Source organism: Salmo salar, chromosome 12 (genome assembly GCF_965601325.2).
Source record: "Salmo salar chromosome 12, fSalSal1, whole genome shotgun sequence".
Classification (NCBI taxonomy): Eukaryota; Metazoa; Chordata; class Actinopteri; order Salmoniformes; family Salmonidae; genus Salmo; species Salmo salar.
Window position 1 is genome coordinate 3,735,732 of NC_138302.1, and position 22,030 is coordinate 3,757,761.

Sequence of the window (22,030 nt, forward strand, 5' to 3'; positions counted from 1 at the left end):
GTCTATTTCTCTCCTACCACCTCTCTCCCTCCATCTGTCTCCTTCCCTCTCTCCTACCACCTCTCTCCCTCAATCTGTCTCCCTCCCTCCCTCCCTCCGTCTCCCTCCCTCCCTCCATGTCTCCCTCTGTCTATTTCTCTCCTACCACCTCTCTCTCTCTCTCCATCTGTCTCCTTCCCTCTGTCTCAACATAGTTGACTCATTCTCAAACACATTTGCTTTTTATATTTGTTACAATACTCAATTGAATAAAATAAAAATGATCACCCTCAGGTTATATGGTGTGATTTGTATAAAACAAATACAGATTAAACTAAAAGATAAGAACTACATATTTATCAACAATATGAAATATGGAACACTGTACATGTTATGGATATGTAGACCTAACTCAATGTTCCTTCAGCTGGTTCAATGTTCTGTTAGCTGGTTCAGTGTTCTGTTAGCTGGTTCAATGTTCCGTTAGCTGGTTCAACGTTCAGTCAGCTGGTTCAATGTTCTGTTAGCTGGTTCAATATTCTGTTAGCTGGTTCAATGTTCCTTCAGTTGGTTCAATGTTCTGTTAGCTGGTTCAATGTTCCTTCAGTTGGTTCAATGTTCTGTTAGCTGGTTCAATGTTCAGTCAGCTGGTTCAATGTTCTGTTAGCTGGTTCAACGTTCTGTTAGTTGGTTCAATGTTCTGTTAGCTGGTTCAACGTTCTGTTAGCTGGTTCAACGTTCTGTTAGCTGGTTCAATGTTCTGTTAGCTGGTTCAACGTTCTGTTAGCTGGTTCAATGTTCTGTTAGCTGGTTCAATGTTCTGTTAGCTGGTTCAACGTTCCTTCAGCTGGTTCAACGTTCCTTCAGCTGGTTCAATGTTCTGTTAGCTGGTTCAACGTTCCTTCAGCTGGTTCAACGTTCCTTCAGCTGGTTCAATGTTCTGTTAGCTGGTTCAATGTTCTGTTAGCTGGTTCAATGTTCTGTTAGCTGGTTCAAGGTCCTGTTGGTTGGTTCAATATTCTGTTAGCTGGTTCAATATTCTGTTAGCTGGTTCAATGTTCTGTTAGCTGGTTCAATGTTCCGTTAGCTGGTTCAATGTTCTGTTAGCTGGTTCAACGTTCCGTTAGCTGGTTCAACGTTCCGTTAGCAGGTTCAACGTTCCGTTAGCTGGTTCAATGTTCCGTTAGCTGGTTCAATGTTCCTTCAGTTGGTTCAATGTTCCTTCAGTTGGTTCAATGTTCTGTTAGCTGGTTCAATGTTCCTTCAGTTGGTTCAATGTTCTGTTAGCTGGTTCAATGTTCCGTTAGCTGGTTCAATGTTCCGTTAGCTGGTTCAACGTTCAGTCAGTTGGTTCAGGGGGGAAGTACTGTACTGTGTTATTATGGTCCTGCAGACTAGCTTCCTGTCCAGGGGGATGTACTGTACTGTGTTACAGGAAATGGGTTCCTGGGAGTTATGGATCAGACAAGGCTTACTTAGAACCACTAGTGAAAGTCTACACGCCAGTCTTCACAATTTGCTGCCTTAAAATTAATTCTAAAAAGTTATTAAATTACATTTCCCCTCCACCAATCTACAGTTAAAACCATAGAAAACATTTCCTCTCCACCAATCTACAGTTAAAACCATAGAAAACATTTCCCCTCCACCAATCTACAGTTAAAACCATGGAAAACATTTCCCCTCCACCAATCTACAGTTAAAACCATAGAAAACATTTCCCTCCACCAATCTACAGTTAAAACCATAGAAAACATTTCCCCTCCACCAATCTACAGTTAAAACCATAGAAAACATTTCCCTCCACCAATCTACAGTTAAAACCATGGAAAACATTTCCCCTCCACCAATCTACAGTTAAAACCATAGAAAACATTTCCCTCCACCAATCTACAGTTAAAACCATAGAAAACATTTCCCCTCCACCAATCTACAGTTAAAACCATAAACATTTCCTCTCCACCAATCTACAGTTAAAACCATAGAAAACATTTCCCCTCCACCAATCTACAGTTAAAACCATAGAAAACATTTCCCCTCCACCAATCTACAGTTAAAACCATAGAAAACATTTCCCCTCCACCAATCTACAGTTAAAACCATAGAAAACATTTCCTCTCCACCAATCTACAGTTAAAACCATAGAAAACATTTCCCCTCCACCAATCTACAGTTAAAACCATGGAAAACAGTCGTCTCAAATAAAACTGTGAAGGACCTCGGCGTTACTCTGGACCCTGATCTCTCTTTTGAAGAACATATCAAGACTGTTTCAAGGACAGCTTTTTTCCATCTACGTAACATTGCAAAAATCAGAAATTTTCTGTCCAAAAATGACGCAGAAAAATTAATCCATGCTTTTGTTACTTCTAGGCTGGACTACTGCAATGCTCTACTTTCCGGCTACCCGGATAAAGCACTAAATAAACTTCAGTTAGTGCTAAATACGGCTGCTAGAATCCTGACTAGAACCAAAAAATTTGATCATATTACTCCAGTGCTAGCCTCCCTACACTGGCTTCCTGTTAAGGCAAGGGCTGATTTCAAGGTTTTACTGCTAACCTACAAAGCATTACATGGGCTTGCTCCTACCTATCTTTCCGATTTGGTCCTGCCGTACATACCTACACGTACGCTACGGTCACAAGACGCAGGCCTCCTAATTGTCCCTAGAATTTCTAAGCAAACGGCTGGAGGTAGGGCTTTCTCCTATAGAGCTCCATTTTTATGGAATGGACTGCCTACCAATGTGAGAGACGCAGACTCAGTCTCAACCTTTAAGTCTTTACTGAAGACTTATCTCTTCAGTAGGTCCTATGATTAAGTATAGTCTGGCCCAGGAGTGTGAAGGTGAACGGAAAGGCTGGAGCAACGAACCGCCCTTGCTGTCTCTGCCTTGCCGGTTCCCCTCTTTCCACTGGGATTCTCTGCCTCTAACCCTTTTACAGGGGCTGAGTCACTGGCCTACTGGTGTTCTTCCATGCCGTCCATGGGAGGGGTGCGTCACTTGAGTGGGTTGAGTCACTGACGTGGTCTTCCTGTCTGGGTTGGCGCCCCCCCCTTGGGTTGTGCCATGGCGGAGATCGTTGTGGGCTATACTCGGCCTTGTCTTAGGACGGTAAGTTGGTGGTTGGAGACATCCCTCTAGTGGTGTGGGGGCTGTGCTTTGGCAAAGTGGGTGGGGTTATATCCTGCCTGTTTGGCCCTGTCCGGGGGTATCATCGGATGGGGCCACAGTGTCTTCTGATCCCTCCTGTCTCAGCCTCCAGTATTTATGCTGCAGTAGTTTATGTGTCGGGGGGCTAGGGTCAGTCTGTTACATCTGGAGTATTTCTCTTGTCTTATCCGGTGTCCTGTGTGAATTTAAATATGCTCTCTCTAATTCTCTCTTTCTCTCTTTCTGTCTTTCTCTCGGAGGACCTGAGCCCTAGGACCATGCCTCAGGACTACCTGGTATGATGACTCCTTGCTGTCCCCAGTCCACCTGGCCGTGCTGCTGCTCCAGTTTCAACTGTTCTGCCTGCGGCTATGGAACCCTGACCTGTTCACCGGACGTGCTTGTTGCACCCTCGACAACTACTATGATTATTATTATTTGACCATGCTGGTCATTTATGAACATTTTAACATTTTAACATTTTGACCATGTTCTGTTATAATATCCACCCTGCACAGCCAGAAGAGGACTGGCCACCCCTCATAGCCTGGTTCCTCTCTAGGTTTCTTCCTAGGTTTTTGGCCTTTCTAGGGAGTTTTTCCTAGGGAGTTTTTCCTAGCCACCGTGCTTCTTTCACATGCTTTGCTTGCTGTTTGGGGTTTTAGGCTGGGTTTCTGTACAGCACTTTGAGAATATCAGCTGATGTACGAAGGGCTATATAAAAATAAATTTGATTTGATTTGATTTGAAAACATTTCCCCTCCACCAATCTACAGTTAAAACCATAGAAAACATTTCCCTCCACCAATCTACAGTTAAAACCATAGAAAACATTTCCCTCCACCAATCTACAGTTAAAACCATAGAAAACATTTCCCTCCACCAATCTACAGTTAAAACCATAGAAAACATTTTCCCCACCAATCTACAGTTAAAACCAAAGAAAACATTTTCCAAATGAATAAAACAACTGTTAAGATGTCTCCAGCCCCCACAGAGTAAATAGTCTTGACGGAAGCATCTTTGGCAGCCATTACAAATGTTGAATCATGTTGAAATAAGATCCTACCAAACTTCTACAACTATTTCGGGGGCAGCAGGTAGCCTAGTGGTTAGAGTGGAGGGGCGGCAGGTATCCTAGTGGTTAGAGTGGAGGGGCGGCAGGTAGCCTAGTGGTTAGAGTGTAGAGGCGGCAGGTAGCCTAGTGGTTAGAGTGGAGGGGCGGCAGGTAGCCTAGTGGTTAGAGTGTGGAGGCGGCAGGTATCCTAGTGGTTAGAGTGTAGAGACGGCAGGTAGCCTAGTGGTTAGAGTGTAGAGGCGGCAGGTATCCTAGTGGTTAGAGTGGAGGGGCGGCAGGTAGCCCAGTGGTTAGAGTGGAGGGGCGGCAGGTATCCTAGTGGTTAGAGCGTTGGGCCAGTAACCGAAAGGTTGCTGGATCGAATCCCCGAAAATCTGTCGTTCTGTCATCCTGAAGAAGGCAGAAGGCAACCCACTGTTCCCCCGGAAGGCAGTCATTGTAAATAAGAATTTGTTCTTAACTGACTTGCCTAGTTAAAAATAGAGGGTAAAAAAAATTTAAGGGCAACATACACTGTATCAAATATTTTTTTGTCCAAATTGTTCTAGCTCAGTACATTTCGTTTGGGAATCATTGATGGACAGCAAATATTCAAACCATGTCTAGGATTTCCAAGCAGATGTAAGAGACAAGACAGAGACAAGACAGACTGGACCAGTCAGAAACACGCAAAAAAACAACCTCTCGGGAAAGACATTCTGCCGTGTGTCTTTGCCATTAAAATGTGTGTCACCAATAACACCATCCCAAGGTTAGGTTTTCACATAATGATTTACCTGGGCTTTGCTTCTTTCATATTTATTTTGATCCTGACAAACTACCCTCCCGGTGACAAGCATACCCATAACATGATGCTGACACCACAATACTTGAAAAATATACAGAGGATCAACAACATTGCAAATAACTTCCCTACAGGAGCTCCCGAGTGGCGCGGGGGTCTACGGCACTGCATCTCAGTGCTTGAGGTGTCACTACAGACACACCCTGGTTCGAAATCCAGGCTGTATCACAGCGGTCTAAGGCACTGCTACTCATTGCTTGAGGCGTCACTACAGACACACCCTGGTTCGAAATCCAGGCTGTACCACAGCCGGCCGGCCGTGATTGGGAGTTCCATAGGGCGGGACACAATTGGCCCAGCGTCATGCAGGTTTGTGCCTTTCATTTTAAAATTAGAATATTTTCTTAACTGACTTTCCTAGTTAAATAAAATGTTAAATAACCTTTTTTGGCCTAAATTAAAAATTACAGTTTGGGTCAAAATCTAAAAATCTAAAATCTAAACATTGAGTAAAACCCTTTTGTATTTTTCTAGTGGTGGCAGCATCATGTTATGGGAACTGTTGCTGGGGAAACCTAGAAGAGTTTACATTTCACAGATTGTTGTCATATGTCCCTGATGTTTATTCTATAAAATGTTTCTATTAAAATGTTTGATCGTTTTACAAACTAGGAAATGTGATCATTTGACAGAGCTGTCAAGAGTATGATTTAAGAAATACTGAAGGGTGAATCAAGTTGAACATCAACAGTTATCACAAAGATATCATTCCACACTCTGTGTTCTACTACCCAGGTCTGGTGTTGGAGATCATTCTACACTCTGCGTTCTACTACCCAGGTCTGGTGTTGGAGATCATTCTACACTCTGTGTTCTACTACCCAGGTCTGGTGTTGGAGATCATTCCACACTCTGTGTTCTACTACCCAGGTCTGGTGTTGGAGATCATTCTACACTCTGTGTCCTACTACCCAGGTCTGGTGTTGGAGATCATTCCACACTCTGTGTTCTACTACCCAGGTCTGGTGTTGGAGGTCATTCTACACTCAATGTTCTACTACCCAGGTCTGGTGTTGGACATCATTCTACACTCTGTGTTCTACTACCCAGGTCTGGTGTTGGAGGTCATTCCACACTCTGTGTTCTACTACCCAGGTCTGGTGGTGGAGATCATTCTACACTCTGTGTTCTACTACCCAGGTCTGGTGTTGGAGATCATTTCACACTCTGTGTTCTACTACCCAGGTCTGGTGTTGGAGATCATTCTACACTCTGTGTTCTACTACCCAGGTCTGGTGTTGGAGATCATTCTACACTGTGTTCTACTACCCAGGTCTGGTGTTGGAGATCATTCCACACTTTGTGTTCTACCACCCAGGTCTGGTGCTGGAGATCATTCCACACTCTGTGTTCTTCTACCCAGGTCTGGTGTTGGAGATCATTCCACACTCTGTGTTCTACTACCCAGGTCTGGTGTTGGAGGTCATTCTACACTCAATGTTCTACTACCCAGGTCTGGTGTTGGACATCATTCTACACTCTGTGTTCTACTACCCAGGTCTGGTGTTGGAGGTCATTCTACACTCTGTGTTCTACTACCCAGGTCTGGTGTTGGAGATCGTTCCACATTCTGGATCTCCTGCATGTATTTTCTGATGTTTAATCAGAGACATTAGATGGGAGTATGTCTTGTCACATTGATCACAGCTATGAGGCTTCCCTACTGTGTGTGTTCGCTGGTGTTGTGTCAGGTTGCTTAAAGTAGTAAAACTCTTCCCACAATCAGAGCAGTGGTAATGCTTCTCTCCCGTGTGTGTACGCTGGTGTGATATCAGTGCACTTGAGGTGGTACAGCTCTTTCCGCACTCGGAGCAGTGGTAAGGCTTCTCTCCCGTGTGTGTTCGCTGGTGTGTTATCAATCCACTTGAGGTAGAAAAGCTCTTCACGCAGTCAGAGCAGTGGTACGGTTTCTCTCCGGTGTGTATTCTCTTGTGTACAGTCAGGTTAGCCGATTGAATGAATCTCTTCCCACACTGATCACAGCAATAAGGCTTTTCTCCTGTGTGTGTTTTCTGATGTCTTATCAGCTGGCTTGAGGTAGCAAAACTCATTCCGCAGTCAGAGCAGTGGTAAGGTTTTTCTCCCGTGTGTATTCTGTGGTGTATAGCCAGGCCTCCTGCCTTAGCAAAACTCTTCCCACATTGATCACAGCTGTAAGGTTTTTCTCCTGTATTGATTCTCGGATGTCTTTTAAGTTCTGTTGAATAGATGAATCTCTGCTGGTGTTTCTTGAGGAGTTCTGATCTGGAGAGACTCTTCTCTGCTTCGTCAGCATCATGATGTTGTTGTTGAGGCTCCCCGGAGGATCCAAGATAGTCACGACTCTCTCCTGTTTGAACAACAAAGTCACACAAGTCAAAGTAGTGAATATTTAAATTATTTTACAAACTTTTTTTTTTACAATTTTCTTCTAAAATTGAATGGATTTTCTTTGGTATTTTTATTTTATTAAATTATTTTACTTATTTTATTTTATAAAAATTTTATTAAATAATTTAATTTATTAAAATTGTATTAAATTTTATTTATTTTATTACAATTTAATTTAATTAATTAATTAATTTTATTTACCTACTTCCCCTAGTCAGATAAACTCACGGATACCATTTTGGTCTCTGTGTCCAGTAGGAAGGACGTTAGCGGATAGATTAGCGTTAGCGTTAGCGCAATGACTGGAAGTCTATGGGGTATCTGCTAGCATGCGTTAGCGCAATGACTGGAAGTCTATGGGGTATCTGCTAGCATGCGTTAGCGCAATGACTGGAAGTCTATGGGGTATCTGCTAGCATGCGTTATAGCTAATACTACTAATTTAACTAACTAATTATTACTAATAAACTAATAAGACAGTCAAGTGAAGAACAACAGTCATATTTTGTCTTAATTGTTCAGTAGTAATGTCTTTTTATAATTGTTTTATTTATTTCACCTTTATTTAACCAGGTAGGCCAGTTGAGAACAAGTTCTCATTTACAACTGTGACCTGGCCAAGATAAAGCAAAGCAGTTCGACAACATACAACAACACAGAGTTACACATGGAGTAAAACAAACATACAATCAATAATACAGTAGAAAAGTCTATATATACAGCATGTGCAAATGAGGTAGGACAAGGGAGGTAAAGGCAATGAATAGGCCATAGTGGTTAAATAATTACAATATAGCAATTAAACACTGGAGTGATAAATGTGCAGAAGATGAGTGTGCAAGTAGAGATACTGGGGTGCAAAGGAGTGTTACGCACGCCTCTAGAAAGAGGGAACGCAACACCCTGCTACAACTCAACTCTCCTTGTTGTGAATAAGGTAGGAAAATGTAGGTGTGAACAAGTATGACGAATAGGCAGAGAATACCGTTAACAGGGAATTTATTCCTTCACGTGATAAGGTTTGGGAAAAAGGGGCTGGACGGAACCAAAGCAAAGAAAGTAAATATCAAAGCCCCCTCTCCTACCTTACCTGACTACCCACTACTTACCTATTTAGCACCACCTGGTGCACTAACCAAAATACAGGGGTTGGTCCGCCCAGGTCTTTCCTAGTGTGCATAGACAGCAAACTACTACGGGTATATGTATGCCCGCGGGCCTCTTGCCTAAACACTCCCTAGGTGCCTTCCCCTTCCCCCCTGGGAACAAATGAAACAGAATTACACAAATGTAAGTCAATAATCAAAACACTGCATCCTATTGACACACACAACCAATCAGCTCCCTCAGCAACAACGGACACAGTACATACCAAAATTCTTGGAAACAACCAACATGCTATTACCCTCAGCCATTAGCCTTGTCTCTCAGCAATCATCTCCCTTCTGAGCAACAGAACTGGGGCTTATATAGCTTCAGAAGAAGTTAGTAATTGGAGACAGCTGCGTCCTGATGAGGGGGGGCGGGGTCAGCTCTCCAAACAATCAATGTTGATTGACCAATCAGCTGCTCGTTGAGAACTTCAGGAATCCATCTCCTGAAATACATACATGATAATACACAAACCACAACAGAAACTGGGGAACGTAACACGCCCAACACAAAAAATGCAAACATACAGTTTGCAATAACAAAAATCAACGCTTCCCCAGTTACTAAACCCGTGATAGAGCGTCGGCAACCACATTTGCCGAGCCCTTCACATAGGCTATCTGTACATTATATCCTTGTACAATCAGAGCCCACCGCATAAGGCGGCGGTTCTGATTGTACATTTGCTTTAAGAACACCAAAGGATTATGGTCCGTGAAGACCATTACAGGCAAGGCACTGGAACCCACATATACCTCAAAGAACTGTAATGCTAGCAATAAAGCCAGCGTTTCCTGTTCAATTGTGGAGTACCTTGACTGACACGAGTTGAACTTACGGGAGAAGAAACTGACGGGTCGATCCACTCCATCTTCATCTTCCTGCAAGAGAACCGCACCCACCCCCACTATACTAGCGTCTACCTCCAACTTAAAAGGTTTGTCAAAGTTGGGGGCGGCAAGCACTGGGGCACTACAAAGTAGCGCTTTAGCGGACTCAAAAGCATAGTTACAGTCCTGGGACCACTTAAATGGTACCTTCGGACTAAGCAGAGATGAAAGGGGAGCTACTACCGTCGAGAAATTCTTACAGAAAGTACGATAGTAACCTACCATCCCCAGGAATCTGCGCAACTGGCGGCGAGTCGTGGGAGCAGGAAAAGCAACAATTGCTTCCACTTTGCCAGTTACTGGGCGACCTTGACCTCGTCCCACTTGTTTCCCTAAGTAAGTCACTGTAGCCTTCCCAAACTCACACTTGGCCAAATTGAGGGTTAAAGAAGCATTCGCCAACCGCTGAAACACACTTTTCAAGGTGGCGAAATGATCAGACCAAGTAGACGAATGTATTACCACATCGTCAAGATAAGCAGTACAATTTGGTACATCGGCAAAAACAATGTTAACTAACCGCTGAAAAGTAGCAGGTGCATTACACATTCCAAAGGGCATCACAGAATATTGTACGAAGTTATCTGGCGTAACGAAAGCCGAGATGTCAGAAGCTCGAGAGGTCAAAGGCACCTGCCAATAACCTTTTAGCAAATCTAATTTACTTACGTAAGCAGCAGAGCCAATTCTATCAATGCAGTCATCTAAGCGAGGTAGAGGAAAAGAATCAGACTTTGTAACGGCATTTACTCGACGATAGTCCGTACATAAGCGAGACGTACCGTCAGGCTTAGGAACAAGAATACACGGGGAACTCCAGGAGCTGTTACTGGGTTTTGCCATGTCATTCTGTAATAAATAAGCTACCTCACTTTTCATTACCTCCCTTTTCTTTGCATTAACCCGGTACGGATGCTGACTTATAGGAACAGCGTCCCCCACATCCACGTCATGTTCCAAGATGGACGTGCGACTTGGAACATCCTGAAACACAGTGAGAAAACTGTTTATCAATAAGATAAGATCCTTAGTTTGGTCTTTATCCAAATGTTCCATTTGAGATGGTAACTTTTTCAGCATCTCTGAATTACATAAGCGTTCACACTGCTGTAACGTATGGCGTAACTCCAACCCATCCTCCTTATCCTCCTCTAGATACCAGCCAGGCTTCAGCACCACCGCAGCCACACTGGAAACGGCGGGCTGGACAGGCTTTCTTGAGGAGCTGTTGGGAGAATCACGCATATAATATGCTTTCAGCATGTTAACATGACACATTCGGGAAGAACGCCTCCGATCTGGGGTCTTTATCACATAATTGGTGTCACTGAGTTTCTTTTCCACAAGATATGGTCCAGAAAAACGTGCTGACAGAGATGAACCAGGGATTGGCAACAAAACTAAAACTTGATCACCTGGTGCAAAAGAACGGCCAACAGCCTTTTTGTCATAATGCAACTTCATGCGTTTTTGAGTAGAGGAGAGAGACTTTTGGGCTAATGCACCTGCAGCGTGCAGTCTCTCCCGCATCTTACTGACATAATCCAACACATTTTTAGGGGCGCTACTGGGTGTAGGAGATAAGATATGCTCCTTCAAAACATTTAGCGGACCCCATGGGGTGTGTCCAAACACAAGGTCAGCAGGGCTGAACCCTAAGGACTCTTGTATTGTTTCCCTAATAGCAAATAAGACAAAGGGCACCCCCTCATCCCAATCAGTACTGGTATCCATGCAATACTTGCGTAGCATTGCCTTCAGCGTCTGATGCCAGCGTTTGAGAGCCCCTTGACTCTCTGGATGATACGGACTGGAGACCTGATGGGAAATACACAGCGTCTTTAACACACTAGAGAACAGCTTTGACATAAAGTTGGATCCCTGGTGAGTTTGGATTACTTTAGGGAGTCCAAACGTAGAGAAGAACTTCACTAATGCCTTCACCACAGTCTTAGCCGTTATTGTCCGTAGAGGAATAGCCTCTGGGTATCGAGTAGCACTGCACATTATTGTTAGTAAGAACTGGTTACCTGACCTGGTTTTCGGCAATGGACCTACACAATCAATTATCACTTTTTCAAACGGTTCCCCCACCACAGGAATCGGGCAGAGCGGCGCACGTGGAACTGTTTGATTCGCTTTCCCAGTGAGTTGACATACGTGGCATGTCTTACAGAATTGGACAACGTCAGACTTCAAACCTGGCCAAAAAAAATGTCGAAGGACTCGGTTATAAGTCTTCGTGATCCCTAAGTGTCCGGACCACGCCTGGTCATGGGCGAGTGACAGCACCTGCTGTCGGAATGGTGTAGGAACAACCACTTGACACACTTCACTCCAGTCACTAACGGTGTCATGAGCTGCCCATTTACGCATCAAAACTCCTGCTTCCATAAAGTAGGCAGTCTCTTTAGTTTTAGCTTCCTCAATGGAAGTTACCGAAGCAAAACACTTGCGAAGACTGATGTCTCCCTTTTGACATTCAATCACCTTCTCGGGGGTGACAGTCAAAAGAATGTCATGTAATTGGGGCGCGATTTCACTTCCCCTGGGCTGTTTGTCAGAGGTGATCAGCTTCTTAGAGGTAGTACACAACCCATCCTCTTGATCAACTTCTTTAAACAAAACAGTTTTTGACAAATCTATCACGTCACCCATTTGTCTTGCCTGAGCACGAGTGACAGCACAAGCGGGGAACACATGGGGATAACTCTGTGCCAACTCATTGGAGAGAGAGTGGTCACTTTTATCCAACACTTCCAATACGGGTACTACCTTTCCTCCAGCAATATCGTTACCCATTATAAAGGTCACACCTTTTACTGGCAACTTAGGACGTACCCCTACTCTGAATATTCCACTGATTAACTCAGAGTGTACATTCACAAAGTGCAACGGCACAAAACCCATTTCAATACCCTGAACTAACACACTGGAACCACAGTATGTATTGTCGGATAAGGGCAACACATCAAACAATATAAATGACTGCGCCGCCCCTGTATCTCTAAGGATTTTAACAGGACGCTGAGATGCTTCGTCATTCGCTATGGACACAAACCCCTCAAAAATGAACGGTTCGTAACTGCGGTCGGGTACTGAGACTTTCAAACTACATTTACTCTGAGGCACCTGTTTTGTTTCAGACCTCACAACAGTACGAATTAGCCCAACACCTGTTGGCGGCTTGGCACGAAAAGGCATCCCTTGTTTGCGTTTTAGTAGGAAGCAATCATTAATCACATGTCCCACTTTATGACAATAGAAACAGGGACGCTCATTTTTCTGGCGTGCTTGATATACTGTGGGCCGACTGGGACTAAAAGTAGGCAACTCAGTAGCTCTACTCTCAGTATGAGCCGAAAACACACTCTTGTGCGTCAACACAAACTCGTCTGCCAACACAGACGCTTCTGACAGGGAGGATACTTTCTGTTCATTTAGGTATACTACAATGCGTTCGGGTAAGCAATTTTTAAACTCTTCCAACAAAATTAACTCCCGGAGAGAGTTGAAATCAGTTACCTTACTAGCAGCATGCCATTTATCAAACAGATTTCCCTTGTCTCTAGCAAACTCCACATAAGTCTTACTAGGAGACTTTCTATGAGACCTAAATCTCTGTCGGTATGCCTCAGGCACAAGCTCATAAGCACGAAGAACGGTAGCTTTGACCACTTCATAGTTCAAACTATCTTCCAAAGGTAGCGCTGATAAAACCTCTTGGGCTTTTCCAGTTAATTTACACTGAAGTAATAAGCACCATACTTCTTCAGGCCATTTCAAGGCTACGGCTATACGTTCAAACACACAAAAATAGGAGTCAACCTCTGATTCTCTAAACAAAGGTACTAAGGCAATCTGCCTACTAATGTCAAACGTGTTGGAAGCTCCAGCTGGTGAGGACGACTCACTAACAGGCACAGTAGGAACAAAGGCTAGCCTCGCTGTCTCTGCCTCCAATTCCATTTGGCGCATTTTGAAATCCATCTGCCGCTGTTCTCTTTCTGCCTCTATTTTACAGATTTCCAACTGCCGCTGTTCTCTTTCTTTTTCAGCCTCTATTTTACAGATTTCTAACTGGAGATTTTCTCGCCTAATTTGGGCTCTCTCTTCCGCTTCCAGTTGAAACTGTATAGAACGGACATCCCTTCTGGCATCACCAGTTGACAGTGGGGAGAGCGGATCAAAACGGGGCAATGTGGCTGGAGCTTTAGCCTCGCCTTCGGTCTCAGAAACCGACGGGCTTACAGGAGCAGCAACATCCCCTACAGGGGTAGTAGGTTCAGGCAGCGGTAACACAAGCACCTGCTCTTCTAACAATACATTTAACACTAGTTTCTTAACCTCCGCCTTAACTAAATTGTGCGAAATAGACAATGAATAATGGTCAGCCAAGGTCATTAAATCACTTTTACGACACTTATTAAACACCTCCCACGACGGGTTATCCAAAAAGGATTGTACATCAAAAGTAGCCATTGTAAACTACTACACCAAACACAAGAGCCAACAAATAGCTAATGCTATGACGCTCAACACTGAACTAACCACAAACTAAACTAGTCACCCATACTCACAAATCACAGAAAGCTCAGTGCAGCAGGGTCCGGGGGGGTTTAATGGGATCCCGGATGAGCCCCCATTATGTTACGCACGCCTCTAGAAAGAGGGAACGCAACACCCTGCTACAACTCAACTCTCCTTGTTGTGAATAAGGTAGGAAAATGTAGGTGTGAACAAGTATGACGAATAGGCAGAGAATACCGTTAACAGGGAATTTATTCCTTCACGTGATAAGGTTTGGGAAAAAGGGGCTGGACGGAACCAAAGCAAAGAAAGTAAATATCAAAGCCCCCTCTCCTACCTTACCTGACTACCCACTACTTACCTATTTAGCACCACCTGGTGCACTAACCAAAATACAGGGGTTGGTCCGCCCAGGTCTTTCCTAGTGTGCATAGACAGCAAACTACTACGGGTATATGTATGCCTGCGGGCCTCTTGCCTAAACACTCCCTAGGTGCCTTCCCCTTCCCCCCTGGGAACAAATGAAACAGAATTACACAAATGTAAGTCAATAATCAAAACACTGCATCCTATTGACACACACAACCAATCAGCTCCCTCAGCAACAACGGACACAGTACATACCAAAATTCTTGGAAACAACCAACATGCTATAACCCTCAGCCATTAGCCTTGTCTCTCAGCAATCATCTCCCTTCTGAGCAACAGAACTGGGGCTTATATAGCTTCAGAAGAAGTTAGTAATTGGAGACAGCTGCGTCCTCTTGAGGGGGGGCGGGGTCAGCTCTCCAAACAATCAATGTTGATTGACCAATCAGCTGCTCGTTGAGAACTTCAGGAATCCATCTCCTGAAATACATACATGATAATACACAAACCACAACAGAAACTGGGGAACGTAACAAGGAGCAAAATAAATAACAGTATGGGGATGTGGGTAGTTGGATGGGCTATTTACAGATGGGCTATGTACAGGTGCAGTGATCTGTGAGCTGCTCTGACAGCTGGTGCTTAAAGCTAGTGAGGGAGATATGAGTCTCCAGCTTCAGTGATTTTTGCAGTTCGTTCCAGTCATTGGCAGCAGAGAACTGGAAGGAAAGGCGGCCGAAGGAAGAATTGGCTATGGGGGTGCGCAGTGAAATACACCTGCTGGAGCGCGTGCTACGGGTGGGTGCTGCTATGGTGACCAGTGAGCTGAGATAAGGCGGGGCTTTACCTAGCATAGACTTATAGATGACCTGGAGCCAATGTGGGTTTGGCGACGAGTATGAAGCGAGGGCCAGCCAACGAGAGCATACAGGTCGCAGTGGTGGGTAGTATATTGGGCTTTGGTGACAAAACGGATGGCACTGTGATAGACTGCATCCAATTTGCTGAGTAGAGTGTTGGAGGCTATTTTGTAAATGACATCGCCGAAGTCAAGGATCGGTAGGATAGTCAGTTTTACGAGGGTATGTTTGGCACCGTGAGTGAAGGATGCTTTGTAGCGAAATAGGAAGCCGATTCTAGATTTAATTTTAGATTGGAGTTGTTTGATGTGAGTCTAGAAGGAGAGTTTACAGTCTAACCAGACACCTAGAATATGTGGACAACTACAAATACCTAGGTGTCTGGTTAGAACTCGTCGCCAAAGCCACTGGCTCTAGGTCATCTACAAGTCCAAAATCCAAGATGGCGTAGCAGTCAGACGTCTCATGTATATATCTTTTTATGCGCATTCTTTTTAAATATTTTTTTTCCTAAACCTCAACTTCAATATACTCTCCTGCAACCCGCCTCACCCAATGTGGTGTGGATCTGTTTTTCTTCTAAAATATTTCTATTTACCTCCGAATCTGGAATACCTCAACTGAAGCTAACTAGCTAACTAGCTATCAGCTATCAGTCAGCTAACCACTGCTAGCGGTCATCAGCTAACCTTTAGCTTGGAAAGCTCTCGCCAGTTCGTACAACGCGTTTCAAACCAGAGCATACCGGACCTATTTTTCTCTCCATATCCCCGGATTCCTACCGCTAACTCTGAAACCTTTTCATCTCGATCATCGCAGCTAGCTAACCGCAACCCGGGTTGACTACTCCTGGCTAACGTTTCCGTCCCGGAGCTAGCACCAACTAGCCTGGAGCTAGCCCATGCTAGACCCATCTCCCGGCTAGGGCTCCTGGGCTACTCCTGAAGCCCACTCCTCGGCTACAATATCCAAACCTCTTCTACTGCCGGTACGGGGCACGGAACCCCGCCGATCCTCTACGACTGGAATACCGACATAATCTGCCCGAGGATCCCAACATGCCCCTCAGGCGCGATGTCCCCTGAAGGCCCATTCTGCTAACCGCGACCTGCTAGCTATCTAGAGCATATTGGACTGTTAGCTGATCCACCGGCCAGTTTCTTGGACCACTATACCCATTTTGCCAATTGGACTTGGACCCCTCTGCTACTTGGAACCCTACTAATTCCACGACTGGTCTATTGACGTCACCGCACGATGAGGCAAAAACAGACTTTTCTCCCCATCGCGACGTCCCTCTAAGGCCCTCATGCTAGCTTGCTAGCCCCGGCCTGCTAACTGCTAGCCCCAACCTGCTAACTGCTAGCTTGCTAGCCCCGGCCTGCTAACTGCTACTAACTGCTCCTGAACTAAAGTATATAGTGTTATAACCTCTCCTCCTGAACTAAAGTATATAGTGTTATAACCTCTCTGAACTAAAGTATATAGTGTTATAACCTCTCTGAACTACAGTATATAGTGTTATAACCTCTCCTCCTGAACTAAAGTATATAGTGTTATAACCTCTCCTCCTGAACTAAAGTATATAGTGTTATAACCTCTCTGAACTAAAGTATATAGTGTTATAACCTCTCTGAACTACAGTATATAGTGTTATAACCTCTATTCCTGAACTAAAGTATATAGTGTTATAACCTCTCTGAACTACAGTATATAGTGTTATAACCTCTCTGAACTACAGTATATAGTGTTATAACCTCTCCTTCTGAACTACAGTATATAGTGTTATAACCTCTCCTTCTGAACTACAGTCTATAGTGTTATAACCTCTCCTTCTGAACTACAGTATATAGTGTTATAACCTCTCCTTCTGAACTACAGTATATAGTGTTAGAACCTCTCCTTCTGAACTACAGTATATAGTGTTACAACCTCTCCTTCTGAACTAAAGTATATAGTGTTATAACCTCTCTGAACTACAGTATATAGTGTTATAACCTCTGAACTACAGTATATAGTGTTACAACCTCTCATTCTGAACTAAAGTATGTAGTGTTATAACCTCTCTGAACTAAAGTATATAGTGTTATAAACTCTCTGAACTACAGTATATAGTGTTATAACCTCTCCTCCTGAACTAAAGTATATAGTGTTATAACCTCTCTGAACTACAGTATATAGTGTTATAACCTCTCTGAACTAAAGTATATAGTGTTATAACCTCTGAACTACAGTATATAGTGTTATAACCTCTCCTTCTGCACTACAGTATATAGTGTTATAACCTCTCCTTCTGAACTACAGTATATAGTGTTATAACCTCTCCTTCTGAACTACAGTATATAGTGTTATAACCTCTCTGAACTACAGTATATAGTGTTATAACCTCTCTGAACTAAAGTATATAGTGTTATAACCTCTGAACAACAGTATATAGTGTTATAACCTCTCCTTCTGAACTAAAGTATATAGTGTTATAACCTCTGAACTACAGTATATAGTGTTATAACCTCTCCTTCTGAACTACAGTATATAGTGTTATAACCTCTCCTCCTGAACTACAGTATATAGTGTTATAACCTCTCCTTCCGAACTACAGTATATAGTGTTATAACCTCTCCTTCTGAACTACAGTATATAGTGTTATAACCTCTCCTTCTGAACTACAGTATATAGTGTTATAACCTCTCCTCCTGAACTACAGTATATAGTGTTATAACCTCTCCTTCTGAACTAAAGTATATAGTGTTATAACCTCTGAACTACAGTATATAGTGTTATAACCTCTCCTTCTGAACTAAAGTATATAGTGTTAAATCCTCTCTGAACTAAAGTATATAGTGTTATAACCTCTCTGAACTACAGGATATAGTGTTATAACCTCTCCTCCTGAACTAAAGTATATAGTGTTATAACCTCTGAACTAAAGTGTATAGTGTTATAACCTCTCCTTCTGAACTACAGTATATAGTGTTATAACCTCTCCTTCTGAACTACAGTATATAGTGTTATAACCTCTTCTTCTGAACTAAAGTATATAGTGTTATAACCTCTCCTTCTGAACTAAAGTATATTCGGTGCATTCGAAAAGTGTTCAGACCCCCTCGACATTTTCCACATTCTGTTACATTACAGCCTCATTCTAAAATGTATTAAATTGTTTCCCCCCCCCCCCCCCCCCTCATCAAGCTACACACAATATCCCATAATGACATCACAATACCCCATAATGACATCACAATATCCCATAATGACAAAGCAAAAACAGGTTTGTAGAAATTTTTGCAAATGTCTTAACATTTTTAAACTTAAATATCACATTTACATTAAAGTATTCAGACCCTTTACTCAGTACTTTGTTGAAACACCTTTGGCAGTGATTACAGCCTCGAGTCTTCTTGGGTATGACGCTACAAGCTTGGCACACCTGTATTTGGGGAGTTTCTCCCATTCTTCTTCTTTGCAGAGCCTCTCAAGCTCTGTCAGGTTGGATGGGGAGCGTTGCTGCACAGCTATTTTCTGGTCTCTCCAGAGATGTTCGATCGGGTTCAGGCTCTGGTTGCGGCGTTAATCTTTCCCTCAATCCTGACTAGTCTCCCAGTCCCTTCCGCTGAAAAATATCCCCACAGCATGATCCTGCCTGGGTCTCACCCAAACTACCCAGAAGGCTGGAGGGTATACCACCTGGACCTCACCCAAGATTCCCAAAGGCTGGAGCGTCGGCTTTCTCACCCCCCTCTCCAATTTCGCTCCAGTAGCGAGTCACTTCACGAGCTCAGGGCCCGGCCCAGCATGAATCTATAGTCTATTTACGTGCTGCTATTATCCCCCTTGCTACTGTCACGGAGTTTCACTAAATATTTGACATAAAGAAACTGATAAAACACACAGTTGCTAAATCAAAGTGACTTACAAAGATGAGAACCAAGAGCAAGAGAGAGAGTGTGGTGATGTCAACAACTAAAGAATGTGAAAAGACATGTAATCCCAAAAGCATGATGGTGTAGATTACTAGATGCATATGGAACGAAGTGGGTAGATAACTAAGTGTAAAACGTATTTATAAACAACAACAACAAAAATCTGATCTCTTAAACGTTTATTTAATTTTGGTTTTATTACCTATACTATAGGCCATAATTGATTTTTGGCCCACAATAGGCCTGGCATATTCCCACGTTCAAGGAGCGCTTTCCGTTTTGATTGGGCTATTTTGCCTAAAAAAACTTTAGGGCTTATCTATAGAAAAATAACAAATCTGCATCTCTGCCCAGCCTGTCAAGAGTGGCCAAATGGGTGTTTAGCTTCCCCAGTGGCTCTGCATCTCTGCCCAGCCTGTCAAGAGTGGCCTAATGGGTGTTTAGCTTCCCCAGTGGCTCTGCATCTCTGCCCAGCCTGTCAAGAGTGGCCAAATGGGTGTTTAGCTTCCCCATTGGCTCTGCATCTCTGCCCAGCCTGTCAAGAGTGGCCAAATGGGTGTATAACTTCCCCAGTGGCTCTGCATCTCTGCCCAGCCTGTCAAGAGTGGCCTGAAGGGTGTTTAGCTTCCCCAGTGGCTCTGCATCTCTGCCCAGCCTGTCAAGAGTGGCCAAATGGGTGTTTAGCTTCCCCAGTGGCTCTGTATGTGTGGAGAGGCCACTCTCCAGGCACTATCGTATGAGCCTGAAGCCATAGACTGGCCAAACTCGTGTTTCTAAAAATGAATTCAAAAGGCACTAAGTCATTTTTTATTTTTTTTATTTGTATTTAAGTCTGAATAAGTCACAGGCTATATGCTCAGTGTATAGACTGTAATGACTTAATAGAACGAAATGTTGTTTTAAAAATTCTGAGTGTATTTCTTTGTAGGCTATAGCCTTGAAATAATTTAAATAATTTCACCTACATTTATTTATTTTTGTAAAGAAAGTTGAAGTTTAGCTCATGAGGCATTTTATAAGTTCTATTCTTCAAGAAACAACGGGCTATTTATAGTCCAAAAACAGATGTAGGAATTGCAGATTGACCCTATAAAAATCACACATCAGTTTAACTGTAGAGTAAGTGACCCTGTTCTTAAGACAGTACTTACTGGTGTTAATCAGGTCTCCTGTCTCCTCCTCTTCATCTTTCAATGTGACAGTAATCTCTCCTTCCTTCTTCACTCCAAGAACTGCATCTTCCTCCTCTTCTTTTACTGTAACATCCCCCTCTTCCTCTTTCACTCTGAACGCGTCTTCCTCTTCTTTCACTGAAACGTCTTTCTCTTCTTCTTTCACTGTAACAGCCTCACCTTCCTCCACTTCTTGTTTTACTGTAACATCCTCCTCCTCTTCCTCCTCCTCTTTCACGACAACGTTCAGCCACAGACCCTCTTCCTCAGTCCAGCAGACCTCCTCCTCCTCCTCTTTAACAGGAGAGTAGCTTGGTGAGCTCATGGTCAAGGGTGATAGCTAGCAAGTTAGCATTAGCGACTAGCCAAGTGCTAGGCTAATTTATCAAACCGGGCAACCTGACTAATAACAACAGAATAAATATGAACTTAAACGGGATAATTAGGTAGACGACAGGAGTGTGTTTTTAAAATACAGTTGTTAATATACACCGAAACAGTGTAGAGGTTCAATATTTCGTTTTTTATTTTGGCTAGCAAAGCTACCGAGGCGGTTAAATCCATAGAATCAGTAGCCGTGTTGTTGTTGTTGAAAGAAGAGTTCCGTCCACTAGATTAAACGTCACACCAGGCGACACCAACTGAATGATCCACGTCGCCATCCACTGAATGGGGTAAAGTTTATTTATTTTTCAGACAACAACAACAACAACAAAAAAGTGAATCACTTTCAATTATTTTTTTTATTTTTTTAATTTCAAGAATATATATATTTTTAAAACATTACTATTTATTTATTTTTTACATTACAACATACAGTATAATGGTAATGAGTTGATTGATGCAAATTGACAGTGATCACTAGAAAACAACGTGTATCAATTACACACATACGATCCGGTACAAAACACATAGTGGACTGATTCTGTTCCCCCCCCAGTACTAAACAAATAGTGGACTGATTATGTTCCCCCCCACCCCCCCCCCCCCCCAGTACTAAACACATAGTGGACTGATTCTGTTCCCCCCCAGTACTAAACACATAGTGGACTGCTTCTGTTCCCCCCCAGTACTAAACACATAGTGGACTGATTCTGTTCCCCCTCCCCAGTACTAAACACATAGTGGACTGATTCTGTTCCCCCCCAGTACTAAACACATAGTGGACTGATTCTGTTCCCCCCCAGTACTAAACACATAGTGGACTGATTCTGTCCCCCCCCCCCCCCCAGTACTAAACACATAGTGGACTGATTCTGTTCCCCCCCAGTACTAAACACATAGTGGACTGCTTCTGTTCCCCCCCAGTACTAAACACATAGTGGACTGATTCTGTTCCCCCCCAGTACTAAACACATAGTGGACTGATTCTGTTCCCCCCCCCCAGTAGTAAACACATAGTGGACTGATTCTGTTCCCCCCCCCCCAGTAGTAAACACATAGTGGACTGATTCTGTTCCCCCCCAGTACTAAACACATAGTGGACTGATTCTGTTCCCCCCCAGTACTAAACACATAGTGGACTGATTCTGTTCCCCCCCCAGTAGTAAACACATAGTGGACTGATTCTGTTCCCCCCCCCCCCAGTAGTAAACACATAGTGGACTGATTCTGCCCCCCCCCCCCCCCCCCCCGTACTAAACACATAGTGGACTGATTCTGTTCCCCCCCCCCCCCAGTACTAAACACATAGTGGACTGATTCTGTTC

At 43.5% G+C, this 22,030-nt stretch overlaps 1 protein-coding gene across 2 annotated transcripts; it reads right to left on the bottom strand.

Moving 5' to 3' along the window:
• Positions 1–321: 321 nt before the first annotated feature.
• LOC123725372 (uncharacterized) lies at positions 322–20,916 on the bottom strand. Of its 2 annotated transcripts, none has more exons than XM_082958466.1 (2): positions 20,301–20,916; positions 322–7,387 (listed from the first exon to the last, which is right to left on the bottom strand). In XM_082958466.1, exons 1-2 carry the CDS (start codon positions 20,644–20,646, stop codon positions 6,594–6,596), a joined length of 1,140 nt encoding a protein of 379 aa, XP_082814592.1. In that variant the 5' UTR covers positions 20,647–20,916; the 3' UTR covers positions 322–6,593. The 2 variants fall into 2 exon arrangements, with proteins under 2 accessions (XP_082814592.1, XP_082814593.1); XM_082958467.1 differs by lacking the exon at positions 322–7,387 and adding an exon at positions 14,235–14,849.
• Positions 20,917–22,030: the final 1,114 nt, after the last annotated feature.